At 53.2% G+C, this 20,099-nt stretch overlaps 1 protein-coding gene across 1 annotated transcript; it reads right to left on the bottom strand.

The window, feature by feature from the left end:
- Positions 1-543: 543 nt before the first annotated feature.
- Positions 544-20,044, bottom strand: timeless (timeless circadian clock). The gene is made up of 30 exons (XM_030375097.1): positions 19,957-20,044; positions 19,126-19,230; positions 18,611-18,764; positions 18,306-18,420; positions 18,138-18,200; positions 17,547-17,648; positions 16,569-16,724; positions 15,894-16,027; positions 15,455-15,542; positions 14,170-14,346; positions 12,919-13,136; positions 12,179-12,282; positions 11,781-11,950; positions 11,200-11,322; positions 10,626-10,777; positions 10,080-10,177; positions 8,489-8,609; positions 7,805-8,006; positions 7,113-7,252; positions 6,760-6,845; positions 6,251-6,371; positions 5,574-5,656; positions 4,849-5,045; positions 3,914-4,130; positions 3,361-3,429; positions 2,859-2,977; positions 2,507-2,747; positions 2,320-2,377; positions 1,768-1,856; positions 544-1,066 (listed from the first exon to the last, which is right to left on the bottom strand). The coding sequence occupies exons 2-30, from the start codon at positions 19,205-19,207 to the stop codon at positions 948-950; spliced, it is 3,798 nt and encodes a 1,265-aa protein (XP_030230957.1). The 5' UTR covers positions 19,208-19,230; positions 19,957-20,044; the 3' UTR covers positions 544-947.
- Positions 20,045-20,099: the final 55 nt, after the last annotated feature.

Genomic DNA, 20,099 nt, shown 5'->3' with positions numbered 1-20,099 from the left:
TCTGCTTCACCAAACGCTGTGACCGGAAGTCAATAACATGGTCCACATGTGAAGATCCCCCCCAAACAGGAAGTCACAAACATGATCCACATGTGTAGACCCCCCCAACAGGAAGTCACTAACATGGTCCACATGTGTAGACCCCTGCCCCCCGCACAGTTGGAGAGAGTGGGTCTGAGTGCAGTGATGTAAACATGAAGGGCCCCTGGGCAGAACTCATGATCAAACCAAACACATGAGCCTGTGAATAAAGTTAAAGCCTTTATGATGTACTGTCCCGCAGCACTGGAACAATACTGGAAAAATACACCTAAATAGATTGAAATGTGTTTTAAATTCCAATTTATACACGTGATGTATAGAATATCCCACACGGTTTAAAACACAGATGTAATCACAATCCCAAATGACGCAATAAGGGCTTATTACATTAGGACTGTTTGATAAGAACAGAACATAAATGCAGAATCTCAATTCAGGTTTAACCTTCCCCGGAATGGCCCTCTAGTGTTTCAACTGTCATGAAATAAATCAGAAAGTACATTTCTTATCAAAACAGTAACAATTTATTAATCAATACACTTTTTTGGGGGTTTCAAATTAACTTGGCAAAACGAAGACACAAAATTATTTCCTATACAAATATATCAATGCAACAAGGACATGTAACTGTAATTACCTCATCATAATGGAAAGTGTAAGAATATATAGGAAGTATGCAGATGGACAAACTGTTTAACTTTTAACGATGCCGGCCGTGAACAAAAACAACACAAAAACACACCTAGCATAACTGTCATTTTTAACTTAACAGAGATGACATGACCTTAAAACAGTTATGTACAACTCGTCTTCACAGGAAAACCACCAGGTGAGTTTGAGCCGTCCTCAGGCTTCATGTTGGACCTCCTCTTCACCAGGGGGCCCAGCCCAGACCCGGGGCCTCCCTACTCATCCTCATCATCCTCGTCGATGAGGGCCGCCTGTCTCCGTCTCTTGGCCGGCGCGGCGACCGTCTCTCTGTCGGAGTCTCCGCCGCTGTCCATCACCAAGGGGCCGGGCGATGCTGGAGACATCACGGACGACGTTATGAGGCATCATGGAGATGACATCCCAGCACAGGTTCATTAAAAACCCTTAAGCGCAGTCACAGTCAACATATACCGTATTTTCTAAGGCGCACCGGAGTATAAGCCGCAGCAGCTAAATTGAATGATGTGTACATATATAAGCCGCACTTGAGCCCGCCTCTTCAAGGCGGGGGGGCGCGGACCGGTCATAGAGCCCATAGAGTTAAAGTTGGTGGACTGTAACCTGTAAAATCCATAGATTTAGGAGGTCCCCTAGTGGCCGTTGGCTGTAAAAATCCATAGATTAGCCGCACCGTTATATAAGCCGCAGGTTTGAAAAATTTGGAAAAAAGGCGCGGCTTATAGTCCGAAAATTACGGTACATTTATGGTTGACGCATTAATCAAAAGCATCTTAAACATTTTCATAATAATAAATGTATAGTCCTTGAACGTTGGGTCACAATAGGAATTGCACCCCTAACCCTGGCAGTATGTAGTAATGCCTTGCTCAGAGGTCCCAGTGGGACTCGTACCCCTAACCCTGGCACTGTGTTGTGTTGACATGCTCTCCCAGCGAGTTAGACAGGATCTAGCAGTCTGTGTAATATCTTGAAGGTTCACCAGTTTCCATTTCAACATTCCCAGAACTGTCCAACATTAAACTCAGTGAAGATCACAACAGTACGTGAACATACCCATGTCCTCGTCTTCATCTTCATCCTCATCTTCATCGTCTAGAACTCTTCTTCTTTTAACGGACGGCTTCTCTTGTTTGGACCTGCGGCTACAGGAGAAAACCACATGACTGGGGTTAGACTGTACAGGGTTCACTAGAGAACCACATGACTGGGGTTAGACTGTACAGGGTTCACTAGAGAACCACATGACTGGGGTTAGACTGTACAGGGTTCACTAGAGAACCACATGACTGGGGTTAGACTGTACAGGGTTCACCAGAGAACCACATGACTGGGGTTAGACTGTACAGGGTTCACTAGAGAACCACATGACTGGGGATAGACTGTACAGGGTTCACTAGAGAACCACATGACTGGGGTTAGACTGTACAGGGCTCACTAGTGACTAGCAGACGGTTACTAGTGGACAAGCAGAAGGGTACAAGTGAACGAGCATACGTGTAGTAGTAGTAGTGAACGAGTAGACGGGTACTAGTGAACGAGGTCATGGGTAGTGGTGGTGAAAAAGCAGACGGTTACTAGTGACCAGCCGACAGGGGTCTGGCTCACCTTCCATGCGGGCTCTCTGTGACTGGGGTCTCTGCACGGTCTTCCACTGGGGGGGAATCTAGGAAAACCCCCAAAACACACGTTATGACATCGATCCAGAGCTGTGGCCGTGTGAACTGTGGTTTGAGGATGACGCTCATTGGTTTAAACACGTGCAGGTATGTTTAAACCAGTGGTTTAAACCTACCGTCGGTCTCCTTGGGGGGGGGTTTCCTCTTGCGCGCGAGGAGCAGAGCCCGAATGGCCTCTGATCTCTGCTCATGTGAGGAGGCCCCCACCTCCCGCACCACCTCCCCCTCCTCCTCCTCCTCCTCCTCCTCCTGGGGCTCCGGCCCCCCAGCGGGGAGCTCCTCTCCGGGGGTGAGGGCTGCAGCCGCCCCTCTGAGCTGGGCGGGGCTCAGCCTCTCCGGGATCCTCCAGAAGGTCTCCTGATTGGACGGCAGGACAGGATGTTCACCGTGACGCTCATGACATGTGATATCGCTCCACTTCCTGTCCTATAGTCGAGGGGATTTGTGGCAAACTGTGTCGAATAGGACCTGCTCATTGGCCGGGCCGCGCAGGCCCAGCTTGCGGAGAAGCTTCTTGAAGCTTCTCTTCTCCATCGCGTCCTCGTTGTCCTCCGAGAGGGGGACCAGAGGCACGGGCTGGGACAGACCTGGGGGGGGGGGGGGGGGGCGGAAGCAACACCAGAGGTCAGATGTCCCGCCATCACAGCCATGCCTCGTTAGTAACAACACCACGGTCTTTAACTGAAGAGGACGCACCGGGCCACTTTGTAATTCATCCTGTTTAAAGCGTTTGTTTGGTTAGTGCTTACTTTAGCATCTCTTTTTGTTTTCCTTAGCACTACTTTGTATTTTTATAGTGTTGCAGTATATCCTGCGTCTACCACTGCGGATGTGCTGTAACGAAGGAATTACTAAAGTTGTTTCTATCTATCTATACCCATCCAGCAACAAGAACATTTCACTGAAACGTTGCAAACAGGGGGGAACAAAGAATGATTGTGAATGTGTCCTTTGTTTTGACCTCACGTACAATCATCCTCCCGGTCGTCGGCCGTCCGGTTCAGGCAGTTCTGCAGCCACAGCAAGGGTCCAGCCAAACCTGGACACAACCACAAACATCATCGGGCAAATTAGATCCGGACACTCTAGAAGTAACATGAAGAGGTTAACAGGTAAAAGTTTGGAAGTAAGTCCCGACGCGGATACCAGAGAGACTGTTGATCTGATCTTAAATACATTGCACTTTCTATTTTACTAATTTCTTTGCATATGTTTTCTTTTACTTAGCTATTATTTTATTTTATTGTATGACAATGATTATATGTGAAGCACTTTGAGTCTGCCTTGTGTATGAAAAGTGCTATATAAATAAAGTTGCCTTGCCTTGCCTACATTTTGTGGTTAACTGTTATGATTACAGATACAGTACGTGTGTGCATTTCTCGAAAGAGGTGGTCGATATATTTCCAGCGGACCGAACACTTAACTACGCAAAAAGTGCGATTCACACTTCGAAACAAGAAGATGTTGAAGGAAACGGAGAAAGGAAAAGGTTTGATTCAGGTTGAGTTGAGGGGCTTCACCTTCTTGTTTGAGCGAGTGCAGCATGGGGCCCACGTCCGGCCCCCTCCCCACGCCGGGCTCCTGGGTTCTCCTCCTCGCTCCTCCATCAGAGGAGCTGACCCTCTCCCTCCGCTCCTCAAACGTCTCCTCATCGCTCTCAGAAGAACCTTCCTCCTCTTCCTCTTGATCTTCATCAGCCCCCTCGCCCGTTAAGTCGGCCAGGAAGTCCTCTTCAGTCTGCCACAGAGGAACACCAATCAATTCACTCGTTCATACACAGTGCTGAGGATTCACTCATGCACCGAGCTGAGGATTCACTCATGCACAAACAGCTGGGGAATCACTCACACACCCAGCTGAGGATTCACTCATACAAACCAAGCTGGGGATTCACTCACACACCCAGCTGGGGATTCACTCACACACCCAGCTGACGATTCACTCACACACCCAGCTGGGGATTTCCTCACACACCCAGCTGATGATTCACTTGCACACCCAGCAGAGGATTCACTCACACACCCAGCTGAGGATTCCCTCATACACACCGCTGGAGATTCATTCGCACACAGCTGAGGATTCACTCATACACACCGCTGAGGATTCACTCATACACACAGCACTGAGGATTCACTCATACACACCGCTGAGGATTCACTCATACACACAGCTGAGGATTCACTCATACACACAGCTGAGGATTCACTCACACACCCACCTGAGGATTCACTCACACACCCACCTGAGGATTCACTCATACACACCGCTGAGGATTCCCTCATACACACCGCTGAGGATTCCCTCATACACACCGCTGAGGAATCCCTCAAACACACAGCACTGAGGATTCCCTCATACATAAGAGCATCCAAGGCGGTCATATCGAAACGTGTGATAGACGTTCAGACATTTTAGAGTTAACGTTAACAAACAAAACTACAATAAAAGTCCTCACCATGCTGTTCCCCGAGCTTTTACCGGAGCTTTTCCCGGATCCTTTGGCGGCGGTCTTCCGGGGACCACCACTGCCGCCGCTGCGCTTCTTGTAGAGCTGCCGTCTCTCCGACACCAGCCCCATGCTGAGCAGCTTGTCCACCACGCGGGCCCGCGACCGCTTGGCCGTGGTCTTCCTCAGCATGTTCCCCAGCACGTCTGCACAGCACACCATAATATGGTATCGGTTTCGGAAAAGGTGTAAAAACATGGATGCTCACGCTTAACTAAAACGATACTAATGAATCAATATAATTATTGATTATAAATGTAAACGATCTAGGCCTGAAAGTAAAATTGTCGACAGTAAGTGAACCGGCTGTCATCGTAAGAGAACCCTTCAATAAGAACAAGTGCTATGAGTAGCTACAATGCTAGATGCTGTATCGGTATATACTGGATATCAGGGATCTGAATCGTATCGAGAGGATCTTGGAACATCTAGTCTGGACAGACGGGCCCGAGCACAGAAGACCTCGTCGGGTCACTAGAACCTGACCCGGTCTCAGGGAGGAGAACCCGGTCTCAGGGAGGAGAACCCGGTCTCAGGGAGGAGAACCCGGTCTCAGGGAGGAGAACCCGGTATCAGGGAGGAGAACCCGGCCTCAGGGAGGAGAACCCGGTCTCAGGGAGGAGAACCCGGCCTCAGGGAGGAGAACCTGGCCTCAGGGAGGAGAACCGTCTCACCGTCTGAGTCTTTGAACTCCTCGTACAGCATCTCCAGCTCGTCCTCCTGCTGCTCCGTCCACAGGACGATCCCCGTGCCGACCCTGAGGGGGGAATCAGAGGTCAGGTCGGCAGATCAGGAGCAGGACAACCGCGGATTCATTCATAGGCCCAATCCCATTTCTACCCCTTACCCCTTCCCCTTACCCCTCCCCCTTGTTTTAAAGGGGTAAGGGGAAGGGGTAAGGGGTAGAAATGGGATTGGCCATAGAGTCCGGGAATTTGAAGTCAGGTGTTTCGTAGAGTGCATGAATATGAATTCAGGGGTTGACTACAGTGCGTGAACATGAACTAAGGTGTTCATAGAGTGAGTGAAGATGAATTCAGGTGTTTCCTACATAGCGTGAATATGAATTCAGGTGTTCAAAGAGTGCCTGAATATGAATTCAGGTGTTCATAGAGTGCCTGAATATGAATTCAGGTGTTCATAGAGTGTGTGATTATGAATTCAGGTGTTTCCTACAGTGCGTGAAAATGCATTCCGGTGTTTCATAGAGAGCATGAATATGAATGCAGTTATTTCCTAGAGTGCGTGTCTATAAATGCATCCACACATTAAGGAACCACACTGAGCCCCGTGGAACGCCCGCCAGCTCCCACCTGGCCACTAGAGGGGGCTAAAGCGGTGCAGGACCTACTTGTGCTTCTTGAGCTGCTTGGCGCTCTCCACCAGGCCCATGTGCACCAGCTGCAGCACCACCTGCCGCCGCGAGCGCGTGGCCCCCAGCAGCGGGAGCAGGGCCTCCACCGGGTCGGGCACTGGAGAGAGGGAGAGAGGGAGAGAGGGAGGGAGGGAGACAGAGACAGAGAGAGAGAGAGAGAGGGAGGGAGGGAGGGAGGGGGACAGAGACAGAGACAGAGACGGAGAGAGACAGAGACAGACAGACAGACAGACAGACAGACAGACAGACAGACAGACAGACAGACAGACAGACAGACAGACAGACAGACAGACAGACAGACAGACAGACAGACAGACAGACAGACAGACAGACAGACAGAGAGAGAGAGAGAGAGAGAGAGAGAGAGAGAGAGAGAGAGAGGGAGAGAGAGGGAGAGAGGGAGGGAGAGAGAGGGACAGCGGGGTCAGAGAGAGCAGAGCCTCGCACCAGAACACCGTAGCACTGGAGCTGGAGAGAACCGGCACCTTCTGAGTCGCGCTGCTCCAGGAACAGGCTCCGCAGCTCCTCCTCCTCCTCCTCCGTCCAGGCCACCTTCGTCTTGGAGCCGCCCCTGAGGGAGAGAGCAGGAGGAGAGACCGAGGGGAGACCAGGGGGAGACCGAGGGGGGAAAGACCAGGTCAGATGGATGCAGGGCATTCAGTGGTTCTGTTCAGTAAGACCCTCATGCAGACACTGCATGAGGCCGAGTCGTCAGTGTCCCGTTTCACCTAACGCACACTTTGTTCCTCAACAAGCACTTCCACACAGCCCCACTCACACAGTTAACGGTGATTATATATATAGTATGATAATGATCAGACAATAAAGTGACTCTCACCCCTCCTTGCCGTAGCCCTCGGTCATCTCGTGCACCGTCCCCACGTTCTTCCAGAACAGCAGCTCGATGAAGGCCTTGTCGTTCCGCGCCGCCACCACCAGGAACCGGCTCACCACGAACTTAGCGAAGGTCCCGAGCTCCTGGGGTTAGGGTTAGGGTAAGGGTGGACAGAGACCGGGTCAGGGGGGAGACAGACACCCAGTGAGGAGAGAGACACCCAGTGAGGAGAGACAGACACCCAGTGAGGAGAGAGACACCCAGTGAGGAGAGACAGACACCCAGTGAGGAGAGAGACACCCAGTGAGGAGACAGACACCCAGTGAGGAGAGAGACACCCAGCGAGGAGAGACAGACACCCAGTGAGGAGAGAGACACCCAGCGAGGAGAGACAGACACCCAGTGAGGAGACAGACACCCAGTGAGGAGAGAGACACCCAGCGAGGAGAGACAGACACCCAGTGAGGAGAGACAGACACCCAGTGAGGAGACAGACACCCAGTGAGGAGAGAGACACCCAGCGAGGAGACAGACACCCAGTGAGGAGAGACAGACACCCAGTGAGGAGACAGACACCCAGTGAGGAGAGACAGACACCCAGTGAGGAGGCCCCCAGCGAGGAGGCCCCCAGCGAGGAGGCCCCCGGTGAGGAGCCCCCCAGCGAGGAGCCCCCCAGCGAGGGGTTCCTAGGGCACCTTGTAGGCCGCGGCGGCCGGGTCGCTCAGGATGCGGTTGAAGGCGCTGAACACCGACAGCTGGTAGAGCAGCGCGTCCATCTTGAGGTCCACGGCCAGCCGGTGCAGCATGCGTGCGATGCAGTGGTTGGTGTGCGGGGAGTTGGTGGAGTAGGTCTTCAGCAGCAGCACGTAGGGCCGCACGATGGCAGGCTGGGCGAACCTACGAGCACCAGGGGAGGGGGGGATGAAGCACAGGAGACGACGGAGGGCCATCGCTAAGAGCGGGCAAAAGGTTTGATCGTCCAAGGCACAGCCCTTCTCTGTTTTGGCACCGCAGTGCTGGAACGAGCTCCCTGCCGACGTCAGGACCACAGGATCGCTCGTCAGCTGCCTCAAGAGACTCAAGACTCGCTTGTTCAGAGTCCACCTAGACTCTGCATAGCCTTCCCCCTTTACCCCCACCCCCCAGCTCTCTAATACCTAGCTAGCTATGTTGTGTACGGGGAATGGGTTAACCTAGTGATTGTTAGTGCTTGGAACTTGGTTCTATGAACATCCTTCCTGGATCGACTTTCTTCTGACAAATGGACTGATTGTAAATCCCTTCGGTAAATGTAAACAAAGGGAGCTGACAGGTACATTATATTTAGGAGACTAATTATACAAAAGGAAGTTATTTTACAGCAGGGGGTTGCTCCTTACCGCTTGATGAAGTCCAGGAAGTTGAAGTCCGTCTCAGACACCTGAACAGACTCCAGCTCCTCTTCCTCGTACTCCGGTCCGTCCTCGTCTTCCTCAGCCGGGACCTCCGGGGGGGCGGACCCTGGTGGGGGGGGGGGGGGAGATGCCACGACTCAGATCACAGCTGGAACACACCGTTATGTCAACGCAGTGGCCGCCGTCGTGACTCATCAGGGACACCTGGAGGTCTTCACTGGAGTTGGAGCGATACGGGGTGGATCAAAACTAGTTGTTCCGACAACGATGCCAGAATCGCAATTATATCCATATATCTTTGTCTCTATATCTGCCTAAAATGCAAAATCGGTTATCGGCGCGTACACAAGTTTATGCTCCGATCGGATTACTATGGCGTCACATTAGTGCCATAATTCACTAATGTGATAAAAGATGCATTCGGGCGTATTACATTATTCCACACGCGTAGATATTAACTGCGAGCGCGCAAATGATCTCTGCGCGCGCAAAACAGCCTCTCGCGCGCGCAAATTACCTCAGCGCGCGCAAAACCTCTCGCGAAAGATGTTTTTACGCTCTCGCTCGAATTTAATTTTGGCACTATGGGGGAGGGAACCAAGGCAGGGCGGGCTTTCCAAGATTGGCTGTTTCTGAAGCGCGATATTTGATTGACAGCCCTCCTCAGCTCTCCTCTCATTCAATTCTGAATTGTACAGTTAATGGCTGAAACGATAGTTACTTATTGTAACTCTAGATTCTATGAGTATAGGGGCAGCCTTTTAAGGCTATCGATATTGGGTTATCCCTAGGCGTGAGCCGTAGCACTGAAAATTTGTAATCCCCGACCACAAACACCAGTGGGCCTCAATAACGTCCGCGTGCGGCGTGCCTCAACGACGTCCGCATTTCGCAGATATAGCCGGGCGCCGGCGGACGTTCTGCTCCCAATAAACCGCTTTTCTTCAGCTATTTAAAGGACAATGAGGCCGACACTTCAAAGGCTGCGCCTATACTCATAGAATCTGGAGTTACAATACGTTCAGCCATTTACTGTACAATTCAGAATTGAATGTGAGGAGGGCTGTCAATCAAATATCGCGCTTCAGAAACGGCCAATCACGTTTGGCCGTTTCACGTATTGCCCTGCCTTGGTTCCTTCCCCCATAGTGCCAAAATTAAATTCGAGCGAGAGTGTAAAAACATCTTTCGCGAGAGGTTTTGCGCGCGCTGAGGTAATTTGCACGCGAGAGAGGCTGTTTTGCGCGCGCTGAGGTAATTTGCGCGCGCGAGAGGCTGTTTTGCGCGCGCAGAGATCATTTGCACGCTCGCAGTTAATATCTACGCGTGTGGAATAATGTAATACGCCCGAATGCATCTTTTATCACATTAGTGAATTATGGCACTAATGTGACGCCATAGATTACCATCACGCGACTCATTTACCACACAGGCAAAGAAGATCACAAACACGTGCAGCGTTGTGCTGCGTTCGTTGACGTTGGAGGTGGACAAGTCGGAATGGGAAACGCCTATCTGGAATGATTCTTGTTTTTATCGGATCGTCTCTAGTCGGAGCCGTCGCCCAGGGACTCACGGGGCAGCGTGGCGTGGAGGATCTGCTTCAGCAGCTCCAGCTCGTCCTCCGGCTCCACGTCGGCTGGCCCGAACACGTCCCCCTCCGGCCACACCTCCCTGGGGACACGGGGAGCAGGGGGAGGCCCCGGTTAGAGCCACAGGCGGACGGGGCCCAGCGAGGGGCCCAGTTAGAACCACCCCACGGGTCGTTCTCATCCCGTGGGGCCCCTAAATGGGGCCCCACGGGATGAGAGAGAGAGTGGAGGATAAGGACCCAGTTAGAGTCACAGGCCAGCGGGGCCCCATGGAGGGAGAGGAAGAGGGATAGGGCGAAAGAGGGAGGGAGGGAGGGGGGGAGAGAGAGAGAGAGAGAGAGAGAGAGAGAGAGAGAGAGAGAGAGAGAGAGAGAGAGAGAGAGAGAGAGAGAGAGAGAGAGAGAGAGAGAGAGAGAGAGAGAGAGAGAGAGAGAGAGAGAGAGAGAGAGAGAGAGAGAGCGCTTGGGGCCCAGTTAGAGCCTCAGGCCAACCTGTCCCCACGGGGTGAGAGGGTTGAGGGGGTCGCTGACCTGGCAGCGCGCAGCAGGCCCAGCGCCTCGGGGCCCAGCCGGGCCATCAGCGCGTCCTGCACGCGCACCACCGTCTGGCTCCGCTGGTCCTCCAGGGAGACCTCCGAGGCGGCGTCGAAGGGGACCACGGCCTCCGTCACCCCGGCAGACAGCTGAGGGGAGAGGGGGGAGAGCGCGGCGGGTCAGCGGACGGGACGCCCCACACAGAGGGGCCCGCTCCTACAGACAGAGCACGGACAGACGGACGGAACCGGCCCGGACCAGTTTCAGCATCTGTCCGCAGATGCTTTCTGTAGAGGCCATTGCTACTCACCTTCATGACATAAGCCTGTTAAAGCCCAACATATTATACACTGAATTACATCAACTTAAACCATCTAAATCTTAAATCTAAATCTCCTCACTGGGAGCGGTATCAATACTGCAAACAAATGCAACACTTACTTCGGAGCCTCAGATAAACTTGAGGCCCTGCGGGGGAAAATGTTGACGGATTGAACTGAGAATGCACTTCGTAGTTAACACAGAGGCGGAGGTAGCAATACGCCCCCTGGTGGCGACATGGTGGAACTACCTGGAAGCCAGCAGCCCTCAGCTCCTCGGACACAATCTTCCAGGTTTCCTCCAGCACCTCCGGGTCCGTCTCCGGGGTGGACTTCTTCTGGGGCCGGTTTCTTCTCTTCCTCACCTTCTTCTTCTGTGGTAGAAGAAACAACAGTTCAGAGGTCAGCTAAACTCCGTATAGCCCCCCCCCTCCCCCCCATACCCCTCTTAAGCACTTATTGAATGTTGTACGTCCTTGCACTCAGAAATAGTACTTAGCATCGTGTAGCATCTTAACCTAGCTATCTCTGTTGTTTACGGGGAATGGGTTAACCTAGTGATTGTTAGTGCTTCGCACGTGGTTCTATGAGCATCCTTACTGTACCGACAGCGATATATTATCGTTTCTCTTTCTTCTGACAACTGCACTTATTGGTCGTCGCTTTGGATGAAAGCGTCTGCCGAACGCCCTGAAGGTAAACGTAAACAGTGACGTGTGTTAAAGTGACTCCAGAGAAATCCCCCCTACAGAGCCATGATCCCCTGACCCCATCAGCGAAGGTGTAGGTGTCGGGGCTCCATCTGGGCTCCGTCTGGGCGGGGGGGACTCACCTGCACCATCAGGTTGTTGCGGCCCTTGCAGAAGCGCTCCAGCATGCGCAGGAAGAGGTGCGTGGACTCCACCAGGTCCCGGAGGAACGACTGCGGCTGCTTGGTCTCGTCGTACTTGCGGAGGAGCGTGAGGAAGATCTCCCGGTACTCCATCATGTAGAAGATGTTACCTTGAGGAGGTGGAGGTATGAAAGGTATGAAACCACTACAGCTACGGCAGGGTAACGCCTCTAAAATACATATTTAATGACAATATACCATCCTTTTTTCCATCACTAACCTTTTTTTTTTCAATAATAACTTTACGTGAAATAAAACGAGCTGAATAACTGCTGCCTTAATAAAGCCCTAAAATGTTACTTTTACAGTTATAGTTTATCTATCTTCGGATGTGGTACTTTTGATGACGTTGGAGCTCTGTCGGATGGTGTCGTCACGGGAACGGTCCATCTCGTTCACCGTCAGCAGCAGCTCCTGGTAGGCCTTCAGCGCCAGGTGCATCCTAGCGGGGGGTCACGGAGAACAAGCCTGTGTCAGATCACAGAGGATTCTGACCTCAGTGCGTGGGGGGGAGGGGTATATGTAAATGTAAGCACTCATTAATCACATCACATTCTTATTAATGTGGTGGGGGGGGGGTCTTCCCTTTAGGGCGATTGACTCTGGGTTTAAGGGTTCTGGTTCCAAACCCAGACCCCAATGTAGTCCTCTCTCTGGGGCTGGGGCACCCCCAACGAGCTGCTCAGGGGACCTGCTCCAGGCCATGGCCCACACCTGGGGGACCAGGCCATGGCCCACACCTGGGGGACCAGGCCGTGGGGCTCACCTTGGGGACCAGGCCATGGCCCACACCTGGGGGACCAGGCCATGGCCCACACCTGGGGGACCAGGCCGTGGGGCTCACCTTGGGGACCAGGCCGTGGGGCTCACCTGGGGGACCAGGCCATGGCCCACACCTGGGGGACCAGGCCATGGCCCACACCTGGGGGACCAGGCCGTGGGGCTCACCTTGGGGACCAGGCCGTGGGGCTCACCTGGGGGACCAGGCCATGGCCCACACTAGGGGGACCAGGCCGTGGGGCTCACCTTGGGGACCAGGCCGTGGGGCTCACCTGGGGGACCAGGCCGTGGGGCTCACCTTCGGGACCACGACGTGGCCTCCTTGCGGTCCGTCAGCATCATCTCGTAGTAGTTGGTGATGTTGCGCTCGATGAAGTGGAAGGCCCGGATGGACATGGTCTCCGACACCAGGTCGGCGCGGAAACCGTTGCCGCGGTTGAAGGCCATGAAGAAGCTCAGAGCCCACAGGAAGTAGGTCTCGTCGTGCTGCTGCGCCTGCTCCCGGATCAGCCCCTCCTGGGGGCAGAGCCGGCGGGCGGGGTTAGGGGGGCGGCGGGGGGGTGGTGGTGTAATGATGGTGGTGGTGTAAAGATGGTGGCGTTATGAGGCCTGCTCCCGGATCAGCCCCTCCTGGGGGCAGAGCCGGCGGGCGGGGTTAGGGGGGCGGCGGGGGGGTGGTGGTGTAATGATGGTGGTGGTGTAAAGATGGTGGCGTTATGAGGCCTGCTCCCGGATCAGCCCCTCCTGAGGGACAGAGCCGGCGGGCGGGGTTAGGGGGGCGGCGGGGGGGTGGTGGTGTAATGATGGTGGTGGTGTAAAGATGGTGGCGTTATGAGGCCTGCTCCCGGATCAGCCCCTCCTGAGGGACAGAGCCGGCGGGCGGGGTTAGGGGGGCGGCGGGGGGGTGGTGGTGTAATGATGGTGGTGGTGTAAAGATGGTGGCGTTATGAGGCCTGCTCCCAGACCAGCCCCTCCTGGGGTTAGTAGAGGCGTGCTAGGGTGGTGTTGTTATGATGGTGGTGCTGGGGGGGTGTGGTTATGATGGTGGTGCTGGGGGGGTGTGGTTATGATGGTGGTGCTGGGGGGGTGTGGTTATGATGGTGGTGCTGGGGGGGTGTGGTTATGATGGTGGTGCTGGGGGGGTGTGGTTATGATGGTGGTGGTGGGGTTGTGGTGTTATCAGGGTGCTGGGGTGGTGGTGGTGGTGTTATTGGTGTAATGATACCGTGGCTGTGTTGGCGCCGATATGATGGTGGTGTCGGTGACACAATGCTCAGAAGATGAAACTGATGCTCTCCTACTAGGTGGTGTTATGCAGGTGATGGTGTGAGGGTGGAGTAACGATGGTGGTGTTACGACGGTGGAGCTACGACGGTGGTGTTACGATGGTGGAGCTACGATGGTGGTGTTACGGTGGTGGAGTCACGATGGTGGTGTTACGACGGTGGAGCTACGACGGTGGAGCTACGGCGGTGGTGTGGCGGACACAATGCTCAGTCGATAAAACCGATGCACCACGGCATGTTGACGTCCCCCCGGCCGGGCTCACCTTCACCAGGTACATCAGGTGGTTGTAGCAGTTCTCCAGGAAGTCCACGCAGAACTCCCGCAGGAAGAGCCGGACGTTGAGGGCGGAGCGGCGCTGGCCCTCGCTGTCCCGCGCCCGCCGGTGCCTCTTGTGGACGCGCCGCACCGCCTTGCCCGCGTCGTGGCTGTAGTTCTTGAACTGGACGGACAGACGGACAGACAGACAGACAGACAGCAGCCATCGGTTACTGATTCACCTGGTGTACAGTCTGAAGGCTGGCTCAGCTCAGGAGACAGGGCGGGTCGGCTGGTCACCGGAAGGTTGCTAGTTCAATCCCCAGCTCCTCCAAGGAGGGTCGAGGTGTCCCTGAGCAAGACGCCTCTAACCCTAACTCACGTTGTGGAAGGCTCTGGGTCCTGGCGTTAACTCGCGTTGTGGAGGCCTCTGGGTCCTAACCCTAACTCACGTTGTGGAAGGCTCTGGGTCCTAGCGTTAACTCACGTTGTGGAGGGCTCTGGGTCCTAGCTTTAACTCACGTTGTGGAAGGCTCTGGGTCCTAGCGCTAACTCTTGTTGTGGAGGCCTCTGGGTCCTAGCGTTAACTCACGTTGTGGAGGGCTCTGGGTCCTAGTGTTAACTCACGTTGTGGAGGGCTCTGGGTCCTAGCGTTAACTCACGTTGTGGAGGGCTCTGGGTCCTAGCGTTAACTCACGTTGTGGAGGGCTCTGGGTCCTAGCGTTAACTCACGTTGTGGAGGGCTCTGGGTCCTAGTGTTAACTCACGTTGTCGAGGGCTCTGGGCCCTGGCGTTAACTCACGTTGTCGAGGGCTCTGGGTACTGGCGTTATCTCACGTTGTGGAGGGCTCTGGGTCCTAGTGTTAACTCACGTTGTGGAGGGCTCTGGGTCCTAGCGTTAACTCACGTTGTGGAGGGCTCTGGGTCCTAGCGTTAACTCACGTTGTGGAGGGCTCTGGGTCCTAGCGTTAACTCACGTTGTGGAGGGCTCTGGGTCCTAGCGTTAACTCACGTTGTCGAGGGCTCTGGGTCCTGGCGTTAACTCACGTTGTCGAGGGCTCTGGGTCCTAGTGTTAACTCACGTTGTGGAGGGCTCTGGGTCCTAGCGTTAACTCACGTTGTGGAGGGCTCTGGGTCCTAGCGTTAGCTCACGTTGTGGAGGGCTCTGGGTCCTAGCGTTAGCTCACGTTGTGGAGGGCTCTGGGTCCTAGCGTTAGCTCACGTTGTGGAGGGCTCTGGGTCCTAGCATTAACTCACGTTGTGGAGGGCTCTGGGTCCTAGCGTTAACTCACGTTGTGGATGCCTCTGTGGTAGACGACGTCTTCGTTCCCGACCGCCTTGAGGCCCGCGACGACGTAGGTGCCCCCGAAGCGGGAGTGTCTGAAAGAGATGCAGGGAGGGAGTTCTTTAGGGGGGGGGTCATTCAAAGGAAATTATAATACTGAACAACCCCTGAAACATGTCAAGAGACAAAGGCAGTAGAAGGAAGAATATATATATGTAGATATATATTTCTTTCTACTGCAGCTCTCATCAATGTTTATAGGCTAGTTCAGTATTACTATATCTGTATAATATATATATAACAATAACATATAATAATATATCATATAAACCATAATGATATACATTTCTGTGATGCACTACTGCAAAGATGGACCCCCCCCCCCCTCTTTGGAAACCAGTCGTCCTCCAACCCAGACCCAGAGGAACCAGCACCTGTCCGCTCACCTGGTTCCCCTCTGCAGCGTACGGCTGCGCTTCTCAGCCTGCTCCTTCTGCCGCAGCACCTCCAGCTCCGTCAGGTCCCGGCTCTTCTCCTGGGTCGAGCGGGCGTGGCCGGCGCTCACCAGGGCCTCTGGCGTCTGGGGGAGGGGGGGGGGGGGGGAGTTAGGGTCCGACTCATCAACCATGGGGACTGGGGGGTGACTTTGAGAAAGATGCACTTAAAAGAGCACTGCTCCTTAAAGGAGAGTACTGGTTTTGGACCAAACCATCTTAAATGGTTAATGCACTTAATGTACGTTCATCGAATGTCTAAACTTTATTGGTATGCTGTGCGCTGTTATTGAATGTTATGCGTCCTTGCACATAATGTACGCACTTATTGTATGTTGTACATGTGGGCACTATAATAGTACTTAGCATTGTGTAGCATCTTATCCTTGCTATGTTTGTTGTGTTCAGGGAATGGGTTAACCTAGTGATTGTTAGTGCTTGGCACTTGGTTCTATGAACATCCCTCCTGTACCGACAGAGATATATTGTTGTTTATCTTTCTTCTGACAAATGGGACTTATTTGAAGTTGCTTTGGATAAAAGCGTCTGGCGAATGCCCTGAATGTGAACGTGAACCCCTGCGTGAGGTTCTGCCTCGGGGCGGCCCCGACAGACGGGGGTCCCCACCTGGTCCCTGAACAGCAGCGAGACCACCTCCAGCACGTGCATGCACCACTGCTGCTCGCTCTGGGCCGACGCCAGGAACTTGACGAGGTCGTCGAAGCCGCTCATGTGGACGGCCCACAGCAGCTTGTCGTGGACGCTGGCGTCGTCGTCCACGTTCTGCAACCACCAGGACACAGGGTCAGAGATCAAAGGTCACACCACCAGGACACCGGGTCAGGGATCAAAGGTCACACCGCCAGGACACAGGGTCAGAGATCAAAGGTCACACCACCAGGACACCGGGTCAGGACAGAGTGTCAGAGATGACGGAGGAGACTATTACAGATGGAGACAGGACATTACAGATGGAGACAGGACATTACAGATGGAGACAGGACATTACAGAGGGAGACAGGACATTACAGAGGGAGACAGGACATTACAGAGGGAGACAGGACATTACAGATGGAGAGAGGACATTACAGATGGAGACAGGACATTACAGATGGAGAGAGGACATTACAGATGGAGAGAGGACATTACAGAGGGAGAGAGGACATTACAGATGGAGAGAGGACATTACAGATGGAGAGAGGACATTACAGATGGAGAGAGGACATTACAGATGTAGACAGGACATTACAGAGGGAGAGAGGACATTACAGAGGGAGAGAGGACATCATGGTGTCTTGAAGTCACCAGAACACAGGGTCAGTAGGAGAGGACAGAGCGAGATGGAGGACATTATTGTGTCGCCAACGTTCTGGAAGCATATCATTATATAATGATCTATATTAAACATGTATTATTAATGTGTCATTATATCATAATATGCATTATTAATATCATTATATACATTATTAATCATGCAGCATCATACATGTATTTTTGGATAGTGATATCTATTTTAAACATTTAAACATGTATTATCATTCATGCGTTTTCCCCAGTGATGTCTGGATATTATTATATCTGTATTGAGCACGGGCTCCGTGAGACCTTCTCCTCGTAGGGGTCGGCGGGGACGTGGAGGACGTTCCTGACCAGCAGCAGGATCCTCTCCACCAGCAGGTTGTCCTCCTCCTGCCGCTGCTCCCAGTCCTGGAGGAGGAGGAGGAGGAGGAGGAGGAGGAGGAGGAGGAGGAGAAAGAGGAGGAGGAGAAAGAGGAGGAGGAGGAGGGGGAGGGGGAGGAGGAGGTGGAGGAGGAGGAAGAGGAGGAGGCGAGGGAGGAGGAGGAGCAGAAGGAGGAGGAGGAGGAGGAGGAAGAGGAAGAGGAGGAGGAGGAAGATGAGGAAGAGGAGGGGGAGGGGGAGGAGGAGGAGGCGAGGGAGGAGGAGGAGCAGAAGGAGGGGGAGGAGGAGGGGGGAGAGGAGGGGGAGGGGGAGGGGGAGGAGGAGATGGAGGAGCAGGAGGAGGATGAGGGGGAGGGGTAGGAGGAAGAGGCGTCAGTAAGCCTATCAGGACTCAGGGTAGGAGGAGTCACTGGGGTCAGTCAGCCTATCAGGACTCAGAGTAGGAGGAGCCACTGGGGTCAGTCATCCTATCAGGACTCAGAGTCAGAGTCTCCCCTCCCATCACCATGAGCTCACCAGCTGTAGCAGGTTGTACAAGGTCTCACTCAGAACCCCGAACACCTTCTCACTGGCGAACGCCTGCAGGACGACACACGAAGAAGGAGGTGAAGACACAGACATCCATTTGAATGTTAGCACAATGTATTTACAGTTTTCATGACATTAGTAAGAACATCACGGTACCTCTTTGTAGGCCTGCAGGTAGGAGGTGACCTGAAGGAAGTGATGTCTTAAAGCCGGGTCGTCTGGGACCTTCCCGAAGCAGAGCAGAGCCGGCTGGGTGAGGTTCACCATGAGCCTGAGGATCGCAGATCACACACTGAGACTCAGAGACAAAAAGAGAGACTCAGAGCACTGAGACTCAGAGACAAACTCAATGACACTCGGAGCCAAACGAACAGAGAATCAGAGCCAAACAATCAGAGCCAAACACACAAGGACTAATAGACAAACACAGACACTCAGTGTTATGATTGACGGCCCAGTACCTGATGCACGCGTCAAACAGGGGTTTGTCTCCGCCATGCTGGGAGATGATTGGCAGCAGATCATTCTGCAGGATATGTCCCGCCCCCAGCTGCTGCCGGATGTCCCTTGCGTCGTCCTCGTGTCTCAGGTACCTGATGAGGTCCTTCACGCTCTCTGCAACAGACCCGGCCAGCAGGTGTCAGAAGCGTGGTAGAACCAGGCCCTGTTCCTTCTTAAATGGTAAACGCACTGCATTTATACAGCGCTTATCTAACCAGTGGCCACTCAAAGCGCTTTACAATACTATCCATTTATGCACACTTTCACACACCGCGATGTGGTCAACTACGCAACGTGACAGCCAGCTCATCGGGAACAGTTAGGGTGAGGTGTCTTGCTCAGGGACACCTCGACACTCCTAGGAGGAGCCGGGGAGCGAACTAGCAACCTTCGGGTTACCAGCCAACCCGCTCTACCTCTGTCCTGAGCCCCATGCCTTCCCGGCGTGCTCCCCCTGACATGTTGGGACACTCACCCAGACAGTCAGCCTCTTTGTGGTATGTTTCCCCCTCCAGGTACCCCAGGGCGCTGCACGTGGCCAGGACCTCGCAGTTCATCCTGTGGTCTAGATCAGCTACCGCTGGGGAACACACGGTGGGGCGCAGGGTTCAGGGTTCAGGGGGTTCCAGAAGGTTCCATGGATGACGGCAAACGGAAGGAAAGTCAGACCCAGTAGACAGAACCACAACAGAACAACATGCTCACAAGGAAGAAGGTATGAGGGAGTTTCGAATTCAGTGCTCTAGTTATTGCATGTTGTAAACATCGTGTTGTTTTATTAATAAATGGGACTAACGGTCTGACGCCATGTAATTTTACATGTGACAGTCATGTTTAAGTTAGGACAGCTGAGAAACCATAAGAGGCATTATGTTGGGGAAGAATGTCAACAGTTGAGTCTAGACTCGGACTGGACTCGGACTAGACCCAGACTGGACCTGATCCAGCCGTAATCCACTACTCTAGACACTGACCCACCTCTGCAGCAGTGTTTACTTTACTCTCTGAACATGAATCTCAGATTTTAAACCGGGTCATGGAATCATAACAGTCTATAAGATAATATCGATAATACTGATAATAGTCATTATACTGATATTAAAAATAACCCCACAACGCGATAATCAGGGTCTACCCTGCAGGACGAAGAAACCATCAACAACATCAAAGTCCTTAATACTATCACATAATCTGTCTATAGTCACAGTTTTCAGGTCCGAAATAAAGCCTGGAACTAGAGCCTGTTGACCTCAGAGCTTGGTGTATGCCCAAACAGACTTTAAAATAACATTAAACCACGTCTTACCATGTAGTGTAACAGCTCAGCTGGTGAGTAGTGAGTGTCCGAACACTGGATCCAAACTCCCGCGGAAAGACGCGAACTTCCTTCCGGCTGCCAATGCTCACGCATTACCATTTTGTTCCTGTAGGGGGCGGTGTTCCTTCCCC

The sequence above is a fragment of the Gadus morhua genome, chromosome 13 (assembly GCF_902167405.1).
Source record: "Gadus morhua chromosome 13, gadMor3.0, whole genome shotgun sequence".
In the NCBI taxonomy this organism is placed as follows: domain Eukaryota; kingdom Metazoa; phylum Chordata; class Actinopteri; order Gadiformes; family Gadidae; genus Gadus; species Gadus morhua.
This window is presented reverse-complemented; position numbering and strand designations above follow the sequence as displayed.

Bases quoted from the DNA above. Each gene is read 5' to 3' on its own strand.
- timeless (XM_030375097.1), bottom strand. From the start codon at position 19,207: ATGAACTGCGAGGTCCTGGCCACGTGCAGCGCCCTGGGGTACCTGGAG. The intron at 15,543-15,893 runs GTGAGCGGACAG...CATCTCTTTCAG, and splicing joins ACGCTGCAGAGGGGAACCAG to ACACTCCCGCTTCGGGGGCA. The intron at 4,131-4,848 runs GTGAGGACTTTT...CCTCTGTGGCAG, and splicing joins AAAGCTCGGGGAACAGCATG to ACTGAAGAGGACTTCCTGGC.